Source organism: Ovis canadensis, chromosome 18 (assembly GCF_042477335.2).
Source record: "Ovis canadensis isolate MfBH-ARS-UI-01 breed Bighorn chromosome 18, ARS-UI_OviCan_v2, whole genome shotgun sequence".
Lineage (NCBI taxonomy): Eukaryota > Metazoa > Chordata > Mammalia > Artiodactyla > Bovidae > Ovis > Ovis canadensis.
In genome coordinates, this window is record NC_091262.1 from 48,305,182 (window position 1) to 48,325,083 (window position 19,902).

A 19,902-nucleotide genomic window follows, 5' to 3' on the forward strand; every position below is an offset into this window, starting at 1 on the left:
AAACAGAGGTATTGAGTTAGTAACTGCAAATAATTTCTTGAAAGTTTATAATTACCTGGACTTTTTAATGGACTTTCAAGCCTTGAATTTCTGTTATTGTACTTATGGATTGTGTTCCAAAGTACCTGGCAGAATCTATGGCAGATCTAGAAGAAATTCACTTATCTTCAAAATTTGAATTACACCTAAAAAGTTATTTTTCAAGTATAGTGACAAGCATATAGCCAAATACAAACAGCTCAGCAAACACATAAGGATACAATTCATCATGACTAAGAAATAGTAAATAACAAAAGAGGGAAAAACCCTTTAGTTTTTAAGATAATACTATCAGTATAATAAAATATAGATGTATCCTTTTACAGCTATTAGCATTTCCCTCATATATTGAGGTCCTCCTATGTTGGGTGGATATATATTTACAATTGTTATATTTTCTTCTTAGATTGATCTCTTGATCATTATGCAGTGTCGTCCTTTGTCTCTTGTAACAGTCTTTATTTTAAAGTTATTTTGTTTGATATGAGTATTGCTACTCCCCCTTTCTTTTGATCTCCATTTGCATGAAACACCTTTTTCTATCCCCTCACTTTCAGTCTTTATGTGTGCCTATATCTGATGTGGGTCTTCTGCAGCCAGCGTATATATGGGCCTTATTTTCGTATCCATTCAGCAAGTCTGTGTCTTTGTTGGAGCATTTAAAGCTTTTATAGTTAAGGCAATTATTGATATGTATGTTATTGCCATCTTGTTAATTGTTTTGGATTTGTTTTGGTAGATCTTTTTCCTTCCCTCCCTCTTTGGCTCTCTCTTCCTGTGATTTGATGGTTGTGTTTAGTATCATGTTTGGATTTGTGTGTGGATTTGTGTGTGTGTGGGTATCTACTGTAGGTTTGGTTCCCATGAGGTTTTGATGTACAATATTGTTTTAAGTTGCTGATCTCTTAATTTCAAATGCATTTGCAATATCCTGCATTTGTGTAGTCTCCTCTTTTCATTATTGCTGGTTTGGAGATCATATTTGTGTGTGGATGATTTCCTGTCTTTGCTGTATGTTTGTCTTAACCGGTGAGCTTTCCCATTCATAATTCTTGTTTCTAGTTGTGGCCTTTTATTCCACCGAGAGAAGTTCCTTTAGCATTTGTTGTAAAGAGGGTTTGGTGGCGTTGGATTCTCGCAGCTTTTCCTTGTCTGTAAAGCGTTTGATTTCTCCATCAAATCTGAACGAGAGCCTTGCTGAGTAGAGTATTCTTGGTTACAGGTTTCCCCGTTTCATCACTTTAAATATACTGCGCCACTCCCTTCTGGCCTGCAGAGTTTCTACTGAAAAATCAGCTGATCATGGTATGGGGTTTCTTTGTGTGTTATTTGTTGCTTTTCATATTTTCTCTTTAATTGTTGTCAATTTGATCAATACGTGTCTCTCTGTTCCTCCTTTGGCTTATCTTGCATGGAACTCTGTGCTTCCTGTAGTTGAGTGAGTGTTTCCCTTCCCATATTAGGGAATTTTTCAGCTCTTACCTCTTCAAATATTTTCTTAGGTCCTTCTCTCTCTCTCTCCTCCTCATAATGTGAAGTTTGGTCTCTTAGGCTGTCCTCATTTCTTTTCATCCTTCTTTCTTTCTTCTGTTCTGCAACAGTGATTTCCACCAATCTGTCTTTCAGTTCATGTATTCACTCTCCTGCCTCATTTATTCTATTGATTTCTTCCAGTGTGTTTTTCATTTCAGTCACTGTATTGTATTGTTCAATAATTATATTGCACTGTATTGTTCGTCTCTGTTCTTTAAATCTTCTAGATCTTTATTAAATGTTTCTTGTATCCTCTCAGTCTGTGCCTCCATTCATTTTCTGAGATTGTGGATCATCTTTACCATCATTATCTTGAATTCTCTTCAAGGTTGATTGCCTATATTTACTTTGCTTAGTTGTTCTTCTGGGGCCTTATCTTGTTCCTTCATCTGGAGCATATTTTCCTGCCATCTCATTTTGTCTAACTTTCTATGTCCATGGTCTCTGTTCCTCAGGTTGCAGAATTGTAATTTTTCTTGTTTCTGGTGTCTGCCCCCTGGTGGGTGAACTTGGTTCAGGGGCTTGTGCAGGCTTCCTGGTGGGAAGGACTAGTACTTGCTACTGGTGGGTGGGGCTGTGTTTTGCCCTGCTGGTTGGCAGGGCCATGTCAAGGGATGTGTTTATAGGCAGTTGTTGGCTCAGGATGACTTTAGGCAACATGTTTGCTGATGAGTGGGACTTTTTCCAGTCATTTTCCAGTTTGTTTGTTGCCTACCTTGTGGGTATGGGGTTATTTGATTTTATTGTGAAACAGACATTCTAGCACTGGAGCCTGCAGGCTGTTGAGTAATGCCAGGTCTTGGTGCCCAAATGGCAACCTCCAGAAGATCTCACACTGATGAGTATTCCCTGGGGTGTCTGCCACCAGTGTGCTTGCCCTCACAGTGAGCCACACCTTCCTAGGATAGGCTATCCCACCTTCCTAGTAGACCCTCCAGGCCCCCCAGGTAGGTCTGGCCCAGGCTCTTATGGAGTCATTGCTTTGCTCTGTGTCCCAGTGCACATGAAGCTTTGAATATGCACCCTGGGAGTGGAGTCTCCATTTTCCCCAGTCCTGTGGAGCTCCTGCATTCAAGTCCTGATGGCCTTCAAAAGAAAATGCTCTCAGGGCTCTTTCCCCCAGTGCCAGATCTCCAGGCTGGGAAGCCTGATGTGGGGCTAGGGAGTCTCACTCTTGTGAGAGAATTTCTGAGAAATAATTATTTTCCAGGCTGTTGGTTGCTCACTTGGTGGTATGGGGTTTGATTTTATTGTGAAAGAGCCTCTCTTGACATCTCATTGTAGCTTCTTTGTCTTTGTGTGTAAAATATCTTTTCTGGTATGTCAAAGTCTTTTTTCATAAATGGTTGTTCAGAAGTTAGTTGTGATTTTGGTGTTTTCATTAGCGGAGGTATGTTCAAGTCCTTCTACTCCACCATCTCATTTTTCATTCTATACAAGTTTTTTTTTCAGTTGTAAATGCTACCATACTACATTAACCATGGTTGATTATATAAGTGAATGTGAAACCGCATAACGGGAGGGCCAACTATAAGTTTTACTTAGATATTCCATTGGGTGGAGGGTCAATGCCCTTAACCCCTGCACTGTTCAAAGATCCACTGTGAATAAACAGTCAAAATTTTAGAAGAATGGAGACAAAAACTGAGTTTAAAATGATTAATAATGGCAAACATAATTTATAGTAAAATTTATTGAGTATGAATAAATATAAAATTTGATTATTTAAAATAAAGGAAACACTTTTAAAAGAACTTCTTTATAAACTTAACAAAGGGAAAATTTTTAAGATATAAAAAGTCCTAACCAATAATAATTACAAAGTAAAAATGGATAAATGAGCTACATAAAAATGTATTGGGTATATATGAATAGAGGTGGGGCTCTCCTGATAGCTCAGCTGGTAAACAATCTACCTGCATTTCTGGGTCAGGAAGATCCCCTGGAGAAGGGATAGGCTACCCACTCCAGTATTCTTGGGCTTCCCTGGTGGCTCATATGGTAAAGAATCCTCCTGCAATGTGGGAGACCTCGGTTCAATCTCTGGGTTAGGAAGATTCCCTGGAGAAGGGCATGGCAACCCACTCCAGTATTCTTGCCTGGGGAATCCCTATGGACAGAGGAGTCTGGCAGGCTACAGTCTATGGGGTCACAAAGAGTTGGGCACGAGTGAGTGACTAAGCACAGCATGAATAAAAGTGAAATTCTGATTATCCAAAATATGATTAAGACAGTGAAAAGTAAAGCCACAGGGTGGGAGAAGATACTTGCATTAACTGAGAAAGGGTTTGTATGTGGGAGGTGTGTGTGTGTGTGTGTGTGTGTGTGTGTGTGTATGTATGTATGTCATGTCTATGTTATCTTAAATGTCATTGGGAAGCCAATGATTTTGAAAATCTACATGAAATTGACAAATCATTTTCCTCTAAACATTAAATAAATTGATTCTGTTTTCAAAAACATTTTATCAAGGACATCCCCATGCTCATAAAGCTTCACTGAACATCTCAACAAAATATTCAAAGAACACTACACAGTATCTTCTGGGGAGGAGATGCTACCTATCTCCTTTATGAGACTAGCAAAGCCTCAAAGCCAAACCCAATAAAGACAATATGGGAAAGGAATATTACAAGCTAATATCACTTGAATATTAAGGTATGTCGAATAATTCAACAAGGAAAAGTAATATATCAGGATGAATTTGGGTTTATCCTAGGAGTGGGTGACTTTTTATTCAAACCCAATTGCTGTAAAACAACACATTGATTGATAAAAGAAGAAATGCCATTTGATTATTCAGTTGAAATAAATAAGCATTTGCTGAAGTTCATTAATTAAAATTCTAGCAAAGTATAAATAAAAAATAATGTTTTTAACCTGATAAAATGTCTCCATAAAAACCTCCAGCAATCATTATACTAATGTTGAAACACACAGTGTTTTTGCTTGAGAGCAAAACAATATAAGGACATGTGGATAGCCATAATCACCATTTCTCTTTAGTATTATGCTAGAGATTTTACACAGTGCACGTAAGCAGGAAATAGAAGTGAAAGGCATAAGGTCATGAAAAGCAGAAATAAAACTGAATATTTGAAATGCTATTATGTATGTAGAAAATGCCCAAGAACTTGCAGCTTAACTATTACAGTTAATAAGGCAGTTTGACAAATTTGCTGGGCCATAAAACCAACTTAAACATTAATTATATTTTGATATATACTATAATACTGTTGGAAATTTTGAGGAAGTTAACATTTAAATCATGAAAATTATCAAATAACTAAATATAAATCTAAAAGAAGTTGTGTGAGACCTCTTTGGTGAATATATGCATAAAATTATAAGAAGAGACACTTAATAGGACCTAAGCATAGGGATATTCCACAGTGTTGTTTGAAAGAGAAAAAAAGTTTTTTTTAAGTCAATTCTCCAGAAAGTGTTCTATACAATTCGTTGCACCTGAGAGGTATTTCATAGAACTTAATTGATTCTAAACAGATATGGAGAAACCAATGGCCAACATTAGCCAAGACAGTCTTGAAGAATGAGAATAAGATGGGAGGTCTTATTCTAGCAAATGAAGCCACAGTAATGAAGGTAGTGTGGTACTGATAGGGGCATAGACACATAGACTAATGGACAAGAAATAGAGATTCCACACACATTTAGACACTGATACACACATATTGGGAGAAGGAAATGGCACCCCACTCCAGTACTCTTGCCTGGAAAATCCCATGGGCGGAGGAGCCTTGTAGGCTGCAGTCCATAGGGTTGCTAAGAGTTGGACACAACTGGGTGACTTCACTTTCACTTTTGACTTCCATGCATTGGAGAAGGAAATGGCAACCCACTCCAGTGTTCTTGCCTGGAGAATCCCAGGGACGGGGGCGGGGGGGAGCCTGTTGGGCTGCTGTCTATGGGATTGCACAGAGTTGGACATGACTGAAGTGACTTAGCAGCAGCACACACACATTGAATGCTTGGTTTATAATGGCGGATTTATGGCAGAGAGTGGGGAAAAGATTTTTTTTCTTTTTACTGCTCACTAAGTGGTTCTAGGACAATAAATGCCTCCATGATGTCCTATAAGAACACATATTTCACACCATGTCCAATAATCTGTCCTATGTGGATTATGGATCCAATTGTGAATATGTATTTGGAAATGTAATAATAACTTTATGATAGGTGAATATTTTCAATGCTGTATGCAGAAGTATTAATCATTAATAAATGGAATGATGACTTAGACATCAAAGTAGAAACAAAAGCCAGAGTTTAGGGATTAGAGAGACCATTTGGGTAAAGAGGGGATATATGATGGTAGAGAGAGGTATGTGTGCTTTTATTTTGTATTTTAATGAAATGTGACTGAACTGGCCTGAAAGTGATATTTGAACAAATAGGATGGTGATATGTTTCACAATATCCATAGTTAGTTACATCTACTTAGGGCTGTTTTATTACATTTCCGTCAGTTACAATGTATTTTTCTTCTCTGGGATGTTGGGACACTAGCAGGGTGTTTCCCATCTCCTTCCTGGCTCCAAACGCCACCAACAGTCCAAGTCTTCTGGGCAGGCAGTTGTCAGGTGGTGCTGGGTCACTTCCCCTTCCCTCTTTTTGCTGCTGCTTTGGTCAGAAACCAACATAGTTAGTCTTGACTTTGTAGGAGACCAGTGTATTCCTGAAACATTCTGGAAATCCTCAGGGCTGCCTTAAAATCAATCTTGGAAAGATGTTTTGGAAGCTCCTTGGGGATACTTTTACTGATCAGCTTGTGTTGCCCCCATGACTGTCTTCCCACCACATGTGAAATGAAAGACAAATGAAATAGAAACACAACACTCCAAAAGCCATGAGATGCGGCAAAAGCAACTCTAAGAGGGGAGTTTAGTGCAGCACAGGCTTTCCTCCAGAGACAAGAGACATCTCGAATAAGTAAAGCTACTTATCGTCAAAAGGCATTTGTAAAAGAGCAAAGTCCAAAGTCAGGAGAAGGAAGGAAGTAATAAAGACCAGAGAGGAAATAAAGCAAATAATGGAAATAAAATCAATATAACCAAAAGCTGACTTTTTTTGAAGGGACAATTAATAAACTTCCAGCCAGACTCACGAAGAAGAAAAGAGAGAGGATGCAAGTAAAATAAGAAATGAAAGAGGAGAAATAACAACTGACATCATGGAGATACAAAAAATCATAAGCAAATACTACAGACAGCTATATGCCAGCAAATTGGTCAACCTAGAAGAAACAGACAAATTTCTAGAAAGATACAACTCGCCAAGACTGAATCAAGAAGAGATGGATAATTGGAACTGACTGATTACTAGTAGTAACATCAAATTTCTAAATAAAAGCACTCGTAGCAATCAAAAGTCCAACACCAGACAATGTCACAAGAGTATTATACCAAACATATAAGAGTTAATATCTATCCTCAAACTATTCCAAAAGTTTAAAGAGGAAGATACACTCTCAAATTCACTGCATGAGGGCATCATTGAAAGTGAGGTGAAAGTGTTAGTTGCTCAGTCATGTCCAACTCTTTGTGACCCCATAGACTGTAGCTCGCCAGGCTCCTTTGTCCATGGAATTCTCCAGGTAAGAATACTGGAGTGGGTTGCCATTCCCTTTTCCAGAGGATCTTCCATACCCAGGGATCGAACCTGGGTCTGCTGCATTGCAGGCAGATTCTTTACTGTATGAGCCACAAGGGAAACCTGAGAGCACCATTACTGTATTACCAAAACCAGACAAAGGTGCTACCAAAAAAAAAAAAAAAATTATAGGCCAGTAGCTTTGATGAAGAACGCAATGGCGACCCCAGTACTCTTGCCTGGAAAATCCCATGGACAGAGGAGCCTAGTAAGCTGCAGTCCATGGGGTTGCTAAGAGTCGGACATGACTGAGCGACTTCACTTTCACTCTTCACTTTCATGCTTTGGAGAAGGACATGGCAACCCACTCCAGTGTTCTTGCCTGGAGAATCCCAGGGATGAAGGAGCCTGGTGGGCTGCCGTCTATGGGGTCACACAGAGTTGGACACGACTGAAGCGACTTAGCAGCAGCTTTGATGAATATAGATTTGAAAATCCTTAACAAAATATTAACAAGCCATATCCAACAACATATAAGAAGGATCATATAATGTGATCAAGTTGTTTTATTCCAGGGACAGAAGGACAATTCATCATTCACAAACCAATGGATGTGATACACCGTGTTATCAAAGTACATAAAAATCACATGATCATCTCAATAGATGAGGAAGAATCACTTGACAAAATTCAACATCCACTGATTAAAAACTCTTAGCAAAGTGGGCATACAGGGAAATATCTCAACACAATAAAGGTCATTTATGACAAACTCAGTTGAGAATGTCCATTTCTATTTCACATAGTATTAGAAGTATCAGCCACAGCATAAGACAAGGGGAAAAAAAAGCATGTAAATTGGAAGTGAAGAAGTAAAACTGCAGATGACAAGATACTTCATATGGAAACCCTAAAGTCTCCATCCCTAAACTATTAGAATTAATAAATGAATTTGGCATAGTTGCATGATACAAGATTAATACACAGAAATCTGTTGCTTTTCTACACACCAGCAATTAACCACCATAAAGAGAAAATAAAACAATCCTATTTAAAATAGGAAGCAATTTAAATCTATTTAGAATAGATGCAATTCTATTGCATCAAAAAGAATAAAATTAAGGAATAAACTTATCCAAGGAAGTAAAGAAAACTATAAAACATTGATGAAGGAAATTGGAGATGATAAAAAGAAATGGAAAAATATCTGGTGTCCTTAGAGCAGAAGAATTAATATTGTTAAAATAACCTTACTACCCAAAGCAATCTACAGACTTAATGCAATCCTTATCAAAACACTCATGAGATTTTCCACAGCACCAGAAAAAATAACCTTAAAATTTACATGGAACCACAAAAGACCCCAAATTGCCAAGGCAATCTTGAGGAAAAAATAGCAGAGTTTGGAGTTACCATCCTCCCTGACTTCAGAATGCTTTACAAAACTACAGTAATCCAAATAGCCCGGTGTTACATGCTTAGTCACTCAGTCGTGTCTGATTCTTTGTGACTCTATGGATGGTGGCCCACCAGACTCCTCTGTCCATGGGATTTCCCAGGCAAGAATACTGGAGTGGGTTGCCATTTCCTCCTCCAGGGAATCTTTCCGACCCAGGGATCGAACACAGGTCTCCTGCATCTCTTGAATTGACAGGTGGATTCTTTACCACTGCACCATCTGGGAAGCATGCTGCTGCTGCTGCTAAGTCGCTTCAGTCGTGTCCGACTCTGTGTGACCCCATAGACGGTAGCCAATGAGGCTCCCCTGTCCCTGGGATTCTCCAGGCAAGAACACTGGAGTGGGTTGCCATTTCCTTCTCCAATGCGTGAAAGTGAAGTCGTTCAGTCGTGTCCGACTCTTCACGACCCCATGGACTGCGGCCCACCAGGCTCCTCTGTCCATGGGATTTTCCAGGCAAGAGTGCTGGAGTGGGGTGCCATTGCCTTCTCTGGGGAAGCATGCTACTGGCATAAAAACAGACATATATATCAATGAAACAGGACATAGAGCCCACACAACTATGGTCCGTTAATCTATGACAAGAGAGGCAAGACTCTATAATGGAGAAAGACCAACCTTTTCAACAAGTATTTCTGGGAAAACTAGACAGCTCCATGTAAAAAGGTGAGATGAGATACTTCCTCACATCATATGTAGAAATAAACCCCAAATGGTTTGCAGATCCAAATGTAAGAACTGAAACCATAAAATTCGTAGAAGAGAACATAGGCAGAACACTGCCTATTGTAACAATATTTTTTTGGATTTATCTTGTAAAGCAAAAGAAATATAAGCAAAAATAAACAAATGGGACCTAATTAAACACGAAAACTTCTGCATAGCAAACAAAACAAACTAAACAAAAGAAAAGGCAACCTATGAAATGGGAAAAAATATTTGCCAATGATATAATTGACATGAGATTAATATCCAAAATATACCAACAACTCATATAGAAAAAACAACTAACCAAATCAAGAAATGGGCAGAAAACCTGAATAGACATTTTTTTTCCCCTAAAGACGACATACAAATGAATAGTTATCACATGAAAAGATATTCAACACGCAAATCAAAACAGCAATCAGTTCAGTTCAGTCGCTCAATTGTGTCCGACTCTTTGCGACCCCATGAATCACAGCACGCCAAGCCTCCCTGTCCATCACCAACTCCCGGAGTTCACTCAAACTCACCTCCATTGAGTCAGTGATGCCATCCAACCATCTCATCCTCTGTTATCCCCTTCTCCTCCTGTCCCCAATCCCTCCCAGCATCAGAGTCTTTTCCAATGAGTCAACTCTTCACATCAGGTGGCCAGAGTATTGGAGTTTCAGCTTCAGCATCATTCCTTCCAAAGAACATCCAGGACTGATCTTCAGAATGGACTGGTTGGATCTCCTTGCAGTCCAAGGGACTCTCAAGAGTCTTCTCCAACACCACAGTTCAAAAGCAATGAATTATTACAGAAATGAAAATTAAAAGAGCAATAACATCACCTTAAACCTGCAAAAACGGCTATCATAGAAAAGTACACAAATAACAAATGTTGGAGAGGACATGGAGAAAAGGGAACCCTCTTACACTGTAAGTGGGGTGTAAGCTGGTACAGCCACTATGGAAAGCAATATGAGAGTTCCTCAAAAAGATAAAAAGAGAACTTCCATATGATCCAACAATTCTAATCTTGGGTATATATCCAGAAAAAACAAAACACTAATTGAAAAGGGACATGTACCCCTGCATAACTTACAATAGCCAATATTTGGAAGAACCCCAAGTGCTGATTAACAAATGAATGGATAAAGAAAATGTGGTATACCTATACAATGGAATATTACTTGGCCATAAAAAGAATGAAATTCCACCATTTGCAGCAAGGTGGATGAATCTAGAGAATATTAAGATTAGTGAAATAATTTAGAAGAAAAATTCTATATATCACTTATATGAGGAATCTAAAAGATATTACAAGTGCATGTATATGCAATGTTGAAACAGACTCACAGATATGAAAACCAAACTAGTGGTTACTAAAGGAGAGAGGGAAGGGGAGAGGCATTTAGGGGTGTATGACAAAGAGCCACAAACCACTATGTACAAAATAGATATGCAACGAGGATATATTGTACAGCACAGGAAATTATAGCCACTATCTTCTAATAACTTTAAATGGAGTATAATTTGCAAAATACTGAGTCATTATGCTATACACCCAAAACAAATAATGTAAATCAACTGCACTTCAATAAAAAGACATAAAAATCTAAAAGCAAAAACAAATAAATGAAAATTCATCTACTTAAATCTGATTTTTCTATAAAAATAAGCAGAAAAAAATTGAGGGCCATGATCCTTCTAAACAGCACACAGTATTAAGTGCTGTGGTAGAGAGGATCTGGCAGTTTAGCAGAACCAGATCGTATGTCCCTGTGATCTGGGGAACATAGTGAACTGTGCTGTCCGTCCCCCTTGAGCACAGGCATGCCTCTGGCACGGCCACAGTAAACGGGAGGTGAATGAAATGCCGTGGGCCCCATGCCGAGCTGAAGCAACTCCCACGCTTGACCATCCAGCTTCTTCCCTTCCCAGGGTCTGGCACAGATGAACACGGGGAACTTGAAAGCATCTTTAGGGGACTGAGTCTGGATCCCTTAGCTTTGGGCTGACCATGTAATTTATTGCCCAGACCAGCACACTTGAGAGTGAAAGTGGGTACTGCTCACCAGGAATATTCACTTGGGACTGTCCCTGAGCAAGAGAGAGAATTCATTGTGCCAGCCATGAAATGCTAACATTGATCTGTTGGAATAGTCAGTTATCTTAACTAACACATCTGCCAGCTTACTTAGCCCTGCCTTTTTCTAACATGGAATTTTAAAAAATAGTTATTTTATGAATGATACATTTAAAAATAGTGAATAAGTTAAAAGCAGAAAGAAGAAAACTGTCAGCCTTAATTGCACCATTTAACTGACTACTGTTAACACATCTATTCCCATCCAGGTTTTTTACATGTTTATTTTTTATAGGTGTGGTTACAATACATTCAGTTTTGAATCCTATAGTTCATTCAACAAACATTTCCCTCATTTTATTAAAGAAATTGTTAGTGAAGATCATTTTAGAATCTCATTCATATTTTTTAAAAGACACTTAAGTTATCTAAGGACTTCCCTGGTGGCCCAGAGTTTAAAGCGTCTGTCTACAATGTGGGAGACCTGGGTTCGATCCCTGGGTTGGGAAGATCCCCTGGAGAAGGAAATGGCAATCCACTCCAGTACTATTGCCTGGAACATCCCATGGACCGAGGAGCCTGGTAGGCTACAGTCCATGGGGTTGCAAAGAGTTAGACATGACTGAGCGACTTAAATGTTGTGGAAAAATTAGATAAATGGTTGTGTAGGAAAGAAAAAAGCCTAAAAGGAAAACGTCTGTATAAGCAAAAATTGACTGTAGTATGTACAGCTTTTAATCTGCTTTTGACTTAAATCTAGTAACCATTCTTTCATGTGGCAATTGTAATTCTGTATCATGACTTTAAAATTTCCACTGTGTTCAAAGTGATGAAAAAATTTAAAAAGCAAATCCCCATTTAATTCTGGGTTTAGTATTTCTTAAGATTTGACTTGTGTAACTTTTGGGGGCATTACCTTCTGTACTTTTCCTGGTATAGTTGATGACTACATCAGATTCTTCTTTTCTGTTCTTTTTCTTAAAGGATATTTGTGTACAAGGTGTTAACCTGCATTTTCTCAGTGTCTATTCTAATCTCACTAGTATCGTTTGTGTCAATCTTTTCCAATCATAGAAGTAAAGATTATTAATATTTTAATTTGCATTAATTAGTGAGCTTTCACGTCCCCCAAATGTCTATTCAGTTTTTACAAATGAATTTCCTATTAATATTCCTAGCCTAGTTTACTTTGCTTTGTTTTCTCTACCTAGTTTTTTTTCTTTTGTTTTCTTAGCCTGGTTTTCTAGAGTAGTGGATAAAGCAGATAATAATGACAGCATAATATATAATGCAAGCGTGCCGTATTTTACCATCTTCCTATTTTGGACATTAATACTGATTCTAATTTGAGGTCTATTATTAAATAATGGTGTGATGAACATTTAGGTGAGTAACCCCCCTATACACACACACATTTTAGATCTTATGTAGGTTAAAGTTCTAGAAATAAAAATCACTAGATCGAAGAAAGAAAGAATGTAAAAATATTTGGAAATCATTTTTAGGAAATATATAGCCTCAAGCAGTTCCGTGATCATGATGCTATAGCATCGTAAGGTAATAGTTTTTCTTCCTAATATATCTCATACTATGTTAAATGGTTCCGTCAGGTGTAAGGGGGAAGACTAACTCATCAGACACTGTCTGTCGAGGGCACACATCCTTGCCTGGGGTGGTGGATGTCCTTGACCACTCTGCCTTACTCCCTGGGCTTCTGTGGAGCTCTTCAGGACTGGCTTTCTGGGCTCTCTACATTCCTTTTGTGTGAAGACATCTCCTAAGAGTGTCATCATCTACTGCGGGGACCCAAAGTTGTCCCCTGGCTTATGCACACCTTACCCCTTTCTTGTTCACCTTCACACATACGTTCAGCTCTTTGCTCACCTGTGCCCTTGCTGGTACTGTGAGCTCCAGGATTAGACGTGGCAGATGGATGTAGGGATGGTCTTGTGTGAAAACTAAGTGTTCATTTGTTTTTCACCTTAGTTTTCAATATGCTGGATTTTACTTTTCATATTCATGTGATTTATTATTCTTTTTAGTGAAGTTCTTTCTGTTTGTTTCTTTTTGTTGTTGTGAAGTTTCTTCTCTTCTCAATGTTGATCTCACTCGATTCACTGTTTGCCCAGTTACCATGAATGTGATGTGTTCTATCATCCTCAATTCACTGGCAGTGCTGTTTAAAGGATTCAAGACATCTGGGTCACAATGAACTGTCTTACCAATTAAATGTGGCATCTCGTAGATTTGCAAACTGAGGTTCATGCTTCCACATGTAAGATAACAAAAGACACTATTCCAGGAGTCTCTTCCCTCCCTCCGCTCCAGACATGGACTCCATGGAGCACAGACTGGAAACCCCAGGACCTGTGGGTCTCCAAGCCTCTTCAAATTTCACATTGCCCTTCTGGAATCAAACAAGATTATGCATGTGAAACTCTGATGTACAATCCAGCTAAAATACAGAGAAAGTAATTATTTTCAAGACAAGATTTCTTCCAGATTCCAAATACAGGTCTATCTGTGCCAAACTGAACTTCCTTGTGGAAGGAGAGGAACCACGGAAATTTAAAGGAAATTTCTCACCACTAAAAGTTTCCTGATGGCAGAGACAGAGCTTGTTATGTTCTGGCACAAAGAGAAAGATGAATATTTGATCTGCTGATGGATGGCAGTATCGTACTTTCCCGCCCAGTGGATCTGGATCCGTGTGGTTCACAAGGCTGCCATAACCCGGTTGCCAGCAGGGGGAGTCAGAGGCCCAATGCCAGGCCAGGCTGAAAGGACTGAGGCCTCTCAGTACCTCTACAGGCCTTGGTGGTGGTTGAGCCCCTGGGGATGTTGGGCTGGACCCAGTGCCTGAGGTGGCCCTTCCCAGGTGGGAGGTGGGTCCTGGCTCCTCTGATAAGCAGAAGGTACTGGATGGGAGGTTAGGTATGGCAGGGACAGTGGCTCAAAACCAGGTGAGCTGGAAGGGAAAGGAGCTGGTGGCTAGGGCACCCAGGTGGAAAACAGGGGCTGGTGTGGGACGGTACACAGGGAGCAAGGTTGACTGAGTCCCTTGTTGGGCCTGGGGCAGGGTGTGGAGATGGGACCTGAGTGAGGCTGAGGACCATCATGGGAACATGTCTGCCTCCTAAGCTCCAGACAGTTCCAGTATGGGAGCAGCCTGCCCTCATAGGAGAGAGAGAGGCTCTGGAGACAGGAATCTGAGTGCCCGTGGCATGGCCCCCTGACCTGCTCGGTCCCTAGAGTTATTCTCCGTCCTCTGACCTGTTCTTTGCTAAATTGTTGAGGGGTTGGTGACAGTGTTTGGCTTAGAGAGGTAAGAAATTTCTAACACCCAGAGAGGACCATTTTGGGGAGAATTTGTCCTTTGTAAGGAATTGCCCTTTAGATTCATCCCTGGCAGAAGGCTAAGCACCAAAGAGATTTTCTTGCTTTGGCTAAGTACCAGATCATTTTCTCAATGATTTCTCATTGAGGAATCAATGAGATTCTATACAGACAGCATGGGATTTAGGGAGGAGTGAGGCCTAGGGTGGCTTAGTGGTAAAGAATTTGCCTGCCAAGCAGCAGATGCAAGAGACGCGGATTCGATCCCTGGGTCGGGAAGATCCCCTGGAGAAGGAAATGGCAACCCACTCCAGTGTTTGTGCCTGGTAAATCCCATGGACAGAGGAGCCTGGCAGGCCACAGTCCATGGGGTCGCAAAGAGTGCGACACGACTTAGCCACTTAGCAAGCAGCAGAGGGCTAGGGAGGAAGGGGGAAGTAAAACCCAGAACTGACAGCAGAGGGCGCCCTGGAGCCACGTGGTTATGTACTGAGGTGGTTCCACGAATAAATAGGAATTCAGTCACCATTGCTTTAGAGATCCCATTTATTGTGGCCCTGTGATCCCACTGCCAATCCCTATGGGATTCTTGCTGCTGCCCCAGGACAGTGGTCAGTGCAGAGAAAGGTCAGTCTCAAGCTGCTGTTAGAGCTGCTTCATTGTTCTCTTTATCCAGGGCAGGAAGTGTGAGACCTGGGTGAAGATTCCTGGAGGTTTCCCATTCGCCTTTCCATAGGAGAAAATACCATGGACCACTTTTTTACACACGAGGGGTCCACCGGAGTCACCCTGTGGGCAGAGAGATAAGGGCTGAGCAGGCCTCCTTGCTCTGTCTTCCCTGCCGCCCAGGCTGGGTGGTCTCAGCCAGGGGCTGTGGGGAAGACCCAGGCCCAGGGAGGCCTGGTCACGTCCTGGTCCTGGGGCTTCAGCCTGACTCTGCCTGTTCTTAGCAGCTGGACTCAAGTCTACCTTTCTGTGAAATTTTCTCCTGGAAACTGTGGTGATAAGAAAGCTGTGGGATGACTGATGCTTCCTGACCAACTCACGAAAAAAAAGGCAACACGCTGGATTCAAGGAGCAGGCTGCCAAAGCTCTTAGCTGAGGATGAAGATACGGCCTCTGCCCTACCCATACCTCCCGGGTCTGTGTGCTTAGATGCAGGAAAACTGACCTTGAAGCCGGTCTTCACCTTTCTTGGGTCCCCGACACAAATCTGGGTGGCCCGGCTGTAGGGACTGTGGTCAAGGGATTCGCACACGCAATCCTCCTGCACCGTCAGCTCTGCCTCCTGCAGGGTGGTGGCTGGAGTGCCCGGGGCCACCTGCCCCCAGCCGGCCAGACTGCACACCTGACCTGGCTTCACCCGGGCCTTGGCCTTGGGCAGACTAAGGGGCTTCACAGCTGACGTCTGCTTGGCCTTTCTTTCCAGCTGATGGGAAGAGACAAGAGTCTGGCTCAGCCGGTGGTCCTCTGGCCTGGATGCCATGATGAGGCTGCATGGACCCCATTTCTTACCTCTCCCCATGAGACTGGTCAGGTGGCCAGGATGGGAAGGAAGAAAGAGGCAGGAGATCCTGGGAGATCTATGATCTGATCCCAGGAGGGCAGGGCCAGTGGGGAGTTTTCCTTGCCTGCAGTAACATGATGTCGTTGGAGAAGTTCTTAGGATTATAGTCTGGGTGGCGGATGGCCCTCTTCACCCCAATGACCTGCTGGGTCCTCTCCTGCTGTTTGATGTTGTGGGCCCCCAGGGTGACGTTGATTGAGCTGCACGGAGAGCAGAGCAGAGATGTGGGGATCATGGGGTCACCGGAGATACAGCCCAGGAGCTGTGACAGGCAGCTGACACCAGGGTAGGGCAGCAGCTGAGGGGGAATTGAGGTGACAGGCGGTCCTGGGCTGAGTGACTCTGGGCCCTGTGCTTCTCGGGGACATGAGGGCAGGGCTCCCGGGAGCTTTCTCAGCGATATTGTGAAGTGACTCTGAGTCTGGGTTTTGGCTCTCACTGCACACTCTCATCCTTCTCTGATGCTTTATTTGGCCACTGTGGATCGACCCTTCTCAACCCTGTCTCTTGTTCTCACCTCGACCCACTGACCTCAAAACTTTATTTGTCCTGTTTCTCAGCTTTTCCTCACCCTAGTCCTGCTCGTAAGATGGCTTATTTGATGAGCTCCTGTGGTCCTGATTTCCAGGATCCTGGGGTGAGGGAGGGGTACCCCTGGGCTCAGCTCCTGGGGAGAGGACGGGTCCCTGTCCAGGCCTCAGGTAGGGTAGGCTGGCTACTGCTCCTCACCTTCCTCTGCAGTGACCAGCTGTCAGAACAAAGTCCTTTTGTATGAGAACACCGCCACACTTCACCCAAACCTTCTCCTTCAGAAACTGAACCAAAGCCATGTAGGGGCGGGAGTGGGGCTTGGCCTCATGGCCCCCAATGATCTCCTCTGAAAGAAAAGGCTGAAAGATGGGGAGATGGGGGAGGCTATGATTAGAAGGAAGATTTGGGAAGATGACAGTCAAGGAGGGTCGACAGTGCCCAACAGACAGTAGGGGAGAGTCCCCTGGGTTCTCACTGCAGTGGGATAACCTTTTCTGAACCCCAAACCTCAATATTAATCTCCACATCCTGATTCACACACATATGGAGGGGCCCAAGACTGCCTTCCAGAGGGTGGAGCCCAGAAGATCATGGATGGGACCCCTGATGAGCCCTCATTCTCATGGAGTCTCCTAGACCCCTCTGAGCCTCTGCTAACATCCTGATTGGTGCCGTTTTCTAAAAATACACCTATGAGTTTATGGAGTTGGATTTTCTAAAATCGTCATGTCCTAGGGCATAATGCATCCCAGGATCTCAGTAGATATCTGTTGACTGGACACGTGAACGGCCTCCAATTAGCTTTTGGCTGAGGTTTGGTGGGGATAGTACTGGTGGGATTTAAGAGCACAGGGATGGGGAGGACACTGCCCAAGACAGTGGGGCAGAAAAGGAACGGCTTGGGGCCTGGGGAAGAGTAACGACACCCAGAGATCTTCGGGTGCTGCCATCTAGCCATTTCTGACCAGTCACACCCTGGGCTCCTCTCCTGGGCAGGAGTGAAGGGTGGGGAAACTGAAAAAACTCTCTGGTTCTTAATCTGGGTCCACTGACACCTCCCGCGCTGTGAATGGTTTGTCTGAGGTGTCCTTTCCTGGCTGGAGGGAAGAAGTTCTTAATTATGTGTTGTAGCTTCACATCCTCCACCAAATGCACAGCCCACTTTCCCGGTGCTGAGAGAGGCTAAGAGCTACAGAAGCTTTCAGTGAAGGCTTGCTTCCTACCATCCATCCTTGCTGAATGTCTATGCAGCATAGAACTTGTAGTCTCAGTTGGGATGGGACCTGGTTCAGAAATTGGAGCTGAGCAGAAGGGCCAGGACTGCAGAGGTTTAGTGAGATGGGCTACCCTGTCGGGAATGGGGACGGTCACTCACGTGTCCCAGCCCGGGAGGCAGAAGAAAGGCCATCAGGAGCAGGGATAGCTGCATCTTCCAGAAGATTTGCCCAGGTCAGAGCTGCTGGGGTTTCTTCCTTCCAGACACAAAGCACAGGGGTAGGAAGCAGGGAGGCTTAGTGCCCCCACAGACCCCCCAGAGCTGTGCTTCCCCCACCTGGGTGTGAGCATGCCACGTGTGACCATGTTCTCTGTTGTGGGATAGGTGAGAATGGCTGTCACCACACTTGCCCTCCCACTGCAGAGTCACAGAGCGGGAGGAACAGCAAGGAAGTGGAGGCTGTGTTGCAGCCAGGGGAGGAGCTGTGTCCCCAGAGGCCCTCAGTGACTCAATCACGAGGGGCTGCATTTCTCCCCTCTCGGGTCTTCTTTGATTCTGGGGAAAGCATCTGGGAAAAACTACCCAATAGGTGAGGGTGGGATACAGCGACATGGCTCCTGTACTTGGGAAGCTCAGGGGCTGGAGGAGACCTAGAGTCTGCGGGCAGAGGACATGTGCGTGAGGACTATGGCGCAGGGCTCTTCTTGGGGCCCAGGGTGAGGCAGAGACTGCACTTGCTCGAGGAGCAGCGAGACCTGGACTCACCCAGTGGCCCAAACAGCAGCCCCGCTTCCTGTCTTGCAGGGTTCCAGCCTCACATTTTTGGAGAATTTAGAATTTCTTGTTTAAATATAAGTATTCTGTAACAAAAAGAGCCTTTCTTATCCGAAAATTTTGAACAAAAGTCCTGGACTTGATATTCATTGAAACAACAAACCATCACTGGGTCCTTCGGCAATGAGGGACAGGATTGGGTTGTGCTGAGGTATCCAGCACCCCTCAATCTCATCTGGCGGCTGTCCCACCTGAATCAGGGTGTTTGTGAGTCAGGAGGGGCATCCTCTCCAGCAATGCTGGTGACTGGTGAGTGGGGAAGGGGAAACAGATGCCCGTCATCTAACCCTTACTCCCCACTAAGTATTCTCTGTCCAGAGTCCAGAGAGCCACGTCTCAGATGTCTCTGGGCCTGGCCATCCTAAACATGTGCAGATGACCCAACACTCTCCCCAGTATGAGGACAGAAGAAAGCGGAATGGAAAGGACGGCATGAGGAGCGCTAAACAACCCAACCCCAAGGGAGTTGAAGCAAGAGCCTCTTATGAATAAATAGAAAAACAGTGGAAGGCAATATGCTTCAGCATTACTGACGGTGATCTGGGGGTGGAGGGACTGCACTGCGTTTACTTTTCTTATCCATATGTTCTGTATTTAGTTGTCTTTCTGTGATGAATGGGCAGAGGAGCCTGGAGGGCGACAGTCATAGGGTCACAAAGAATCTGACACGACTGCAGTAACTTCGCACCCTTGCACGCACCATGTTGAGTATGTTCCATTTATGAGGAATATATTTTGATGAATATATGTGTTACTTTCTGCCAGAACACATTTTGCAATAGTTGAAGCTCACTCTCCATTCAAATGTTCAGCAAACCACTTCTCTTAAGCCCTCTCTAAGCTGCATGTCTTAAAACTAAGGTTGCTTTTCTGAACCTTGCATCAAAACTGCAGCAATTGATGAAAAAAAAAATGCAGGAAGAAATATACCTAATAACTATAGGCTATAGATACTCTTTGAAACTTTAGGATACCTTGAAACCAATGATTTTCTTTAGAGT

General features: G+C 42.9%; 1 protein-coding gene across 2 annotated transcripts; it reads right to left on the reverse strand.

Annotated features, from left to right (window-relative positions):
• Positions 1-15,281: 15,281 nt before the first annotated feature.
• LOC138423834 (granzyme H-like) lies at positions 15,282-18,501 on the reverse strand. Of its 2 annotated transcripts, XM_069560216.1 has the most exons (5): positions 18,227-18,501; positions 17,050-17,210; positions 16,385-16,520; positions 15,925-16,182; positions 15,282-15,542 (listed from the first exon to the last, which is right to left on the reverse strand). In XM_069560216.1, exons 1-5 carry the CDS (start codon positions 18,278-18,280, stop codon positions 15,399-15,401), a joined length of 753 nt encoding a protein of 250 aa, XP_069416317.1. In that variant the 5' UTR covers positions 18,281-18,501; the 3' UTR covers positions 15,282-15,398. The 2 variants fall into 2 exon arrangements, with proteins under 2 accessions (XP_069416317.1, XP_069416318.1); XM_069560217.1 differs by lacking the exon at positions 15,925-16,182 and having other exon boundaries at positions 18,227-18,494.
• Positions 18,502-19,902: the final 1,401 nt, after the last annotated feature.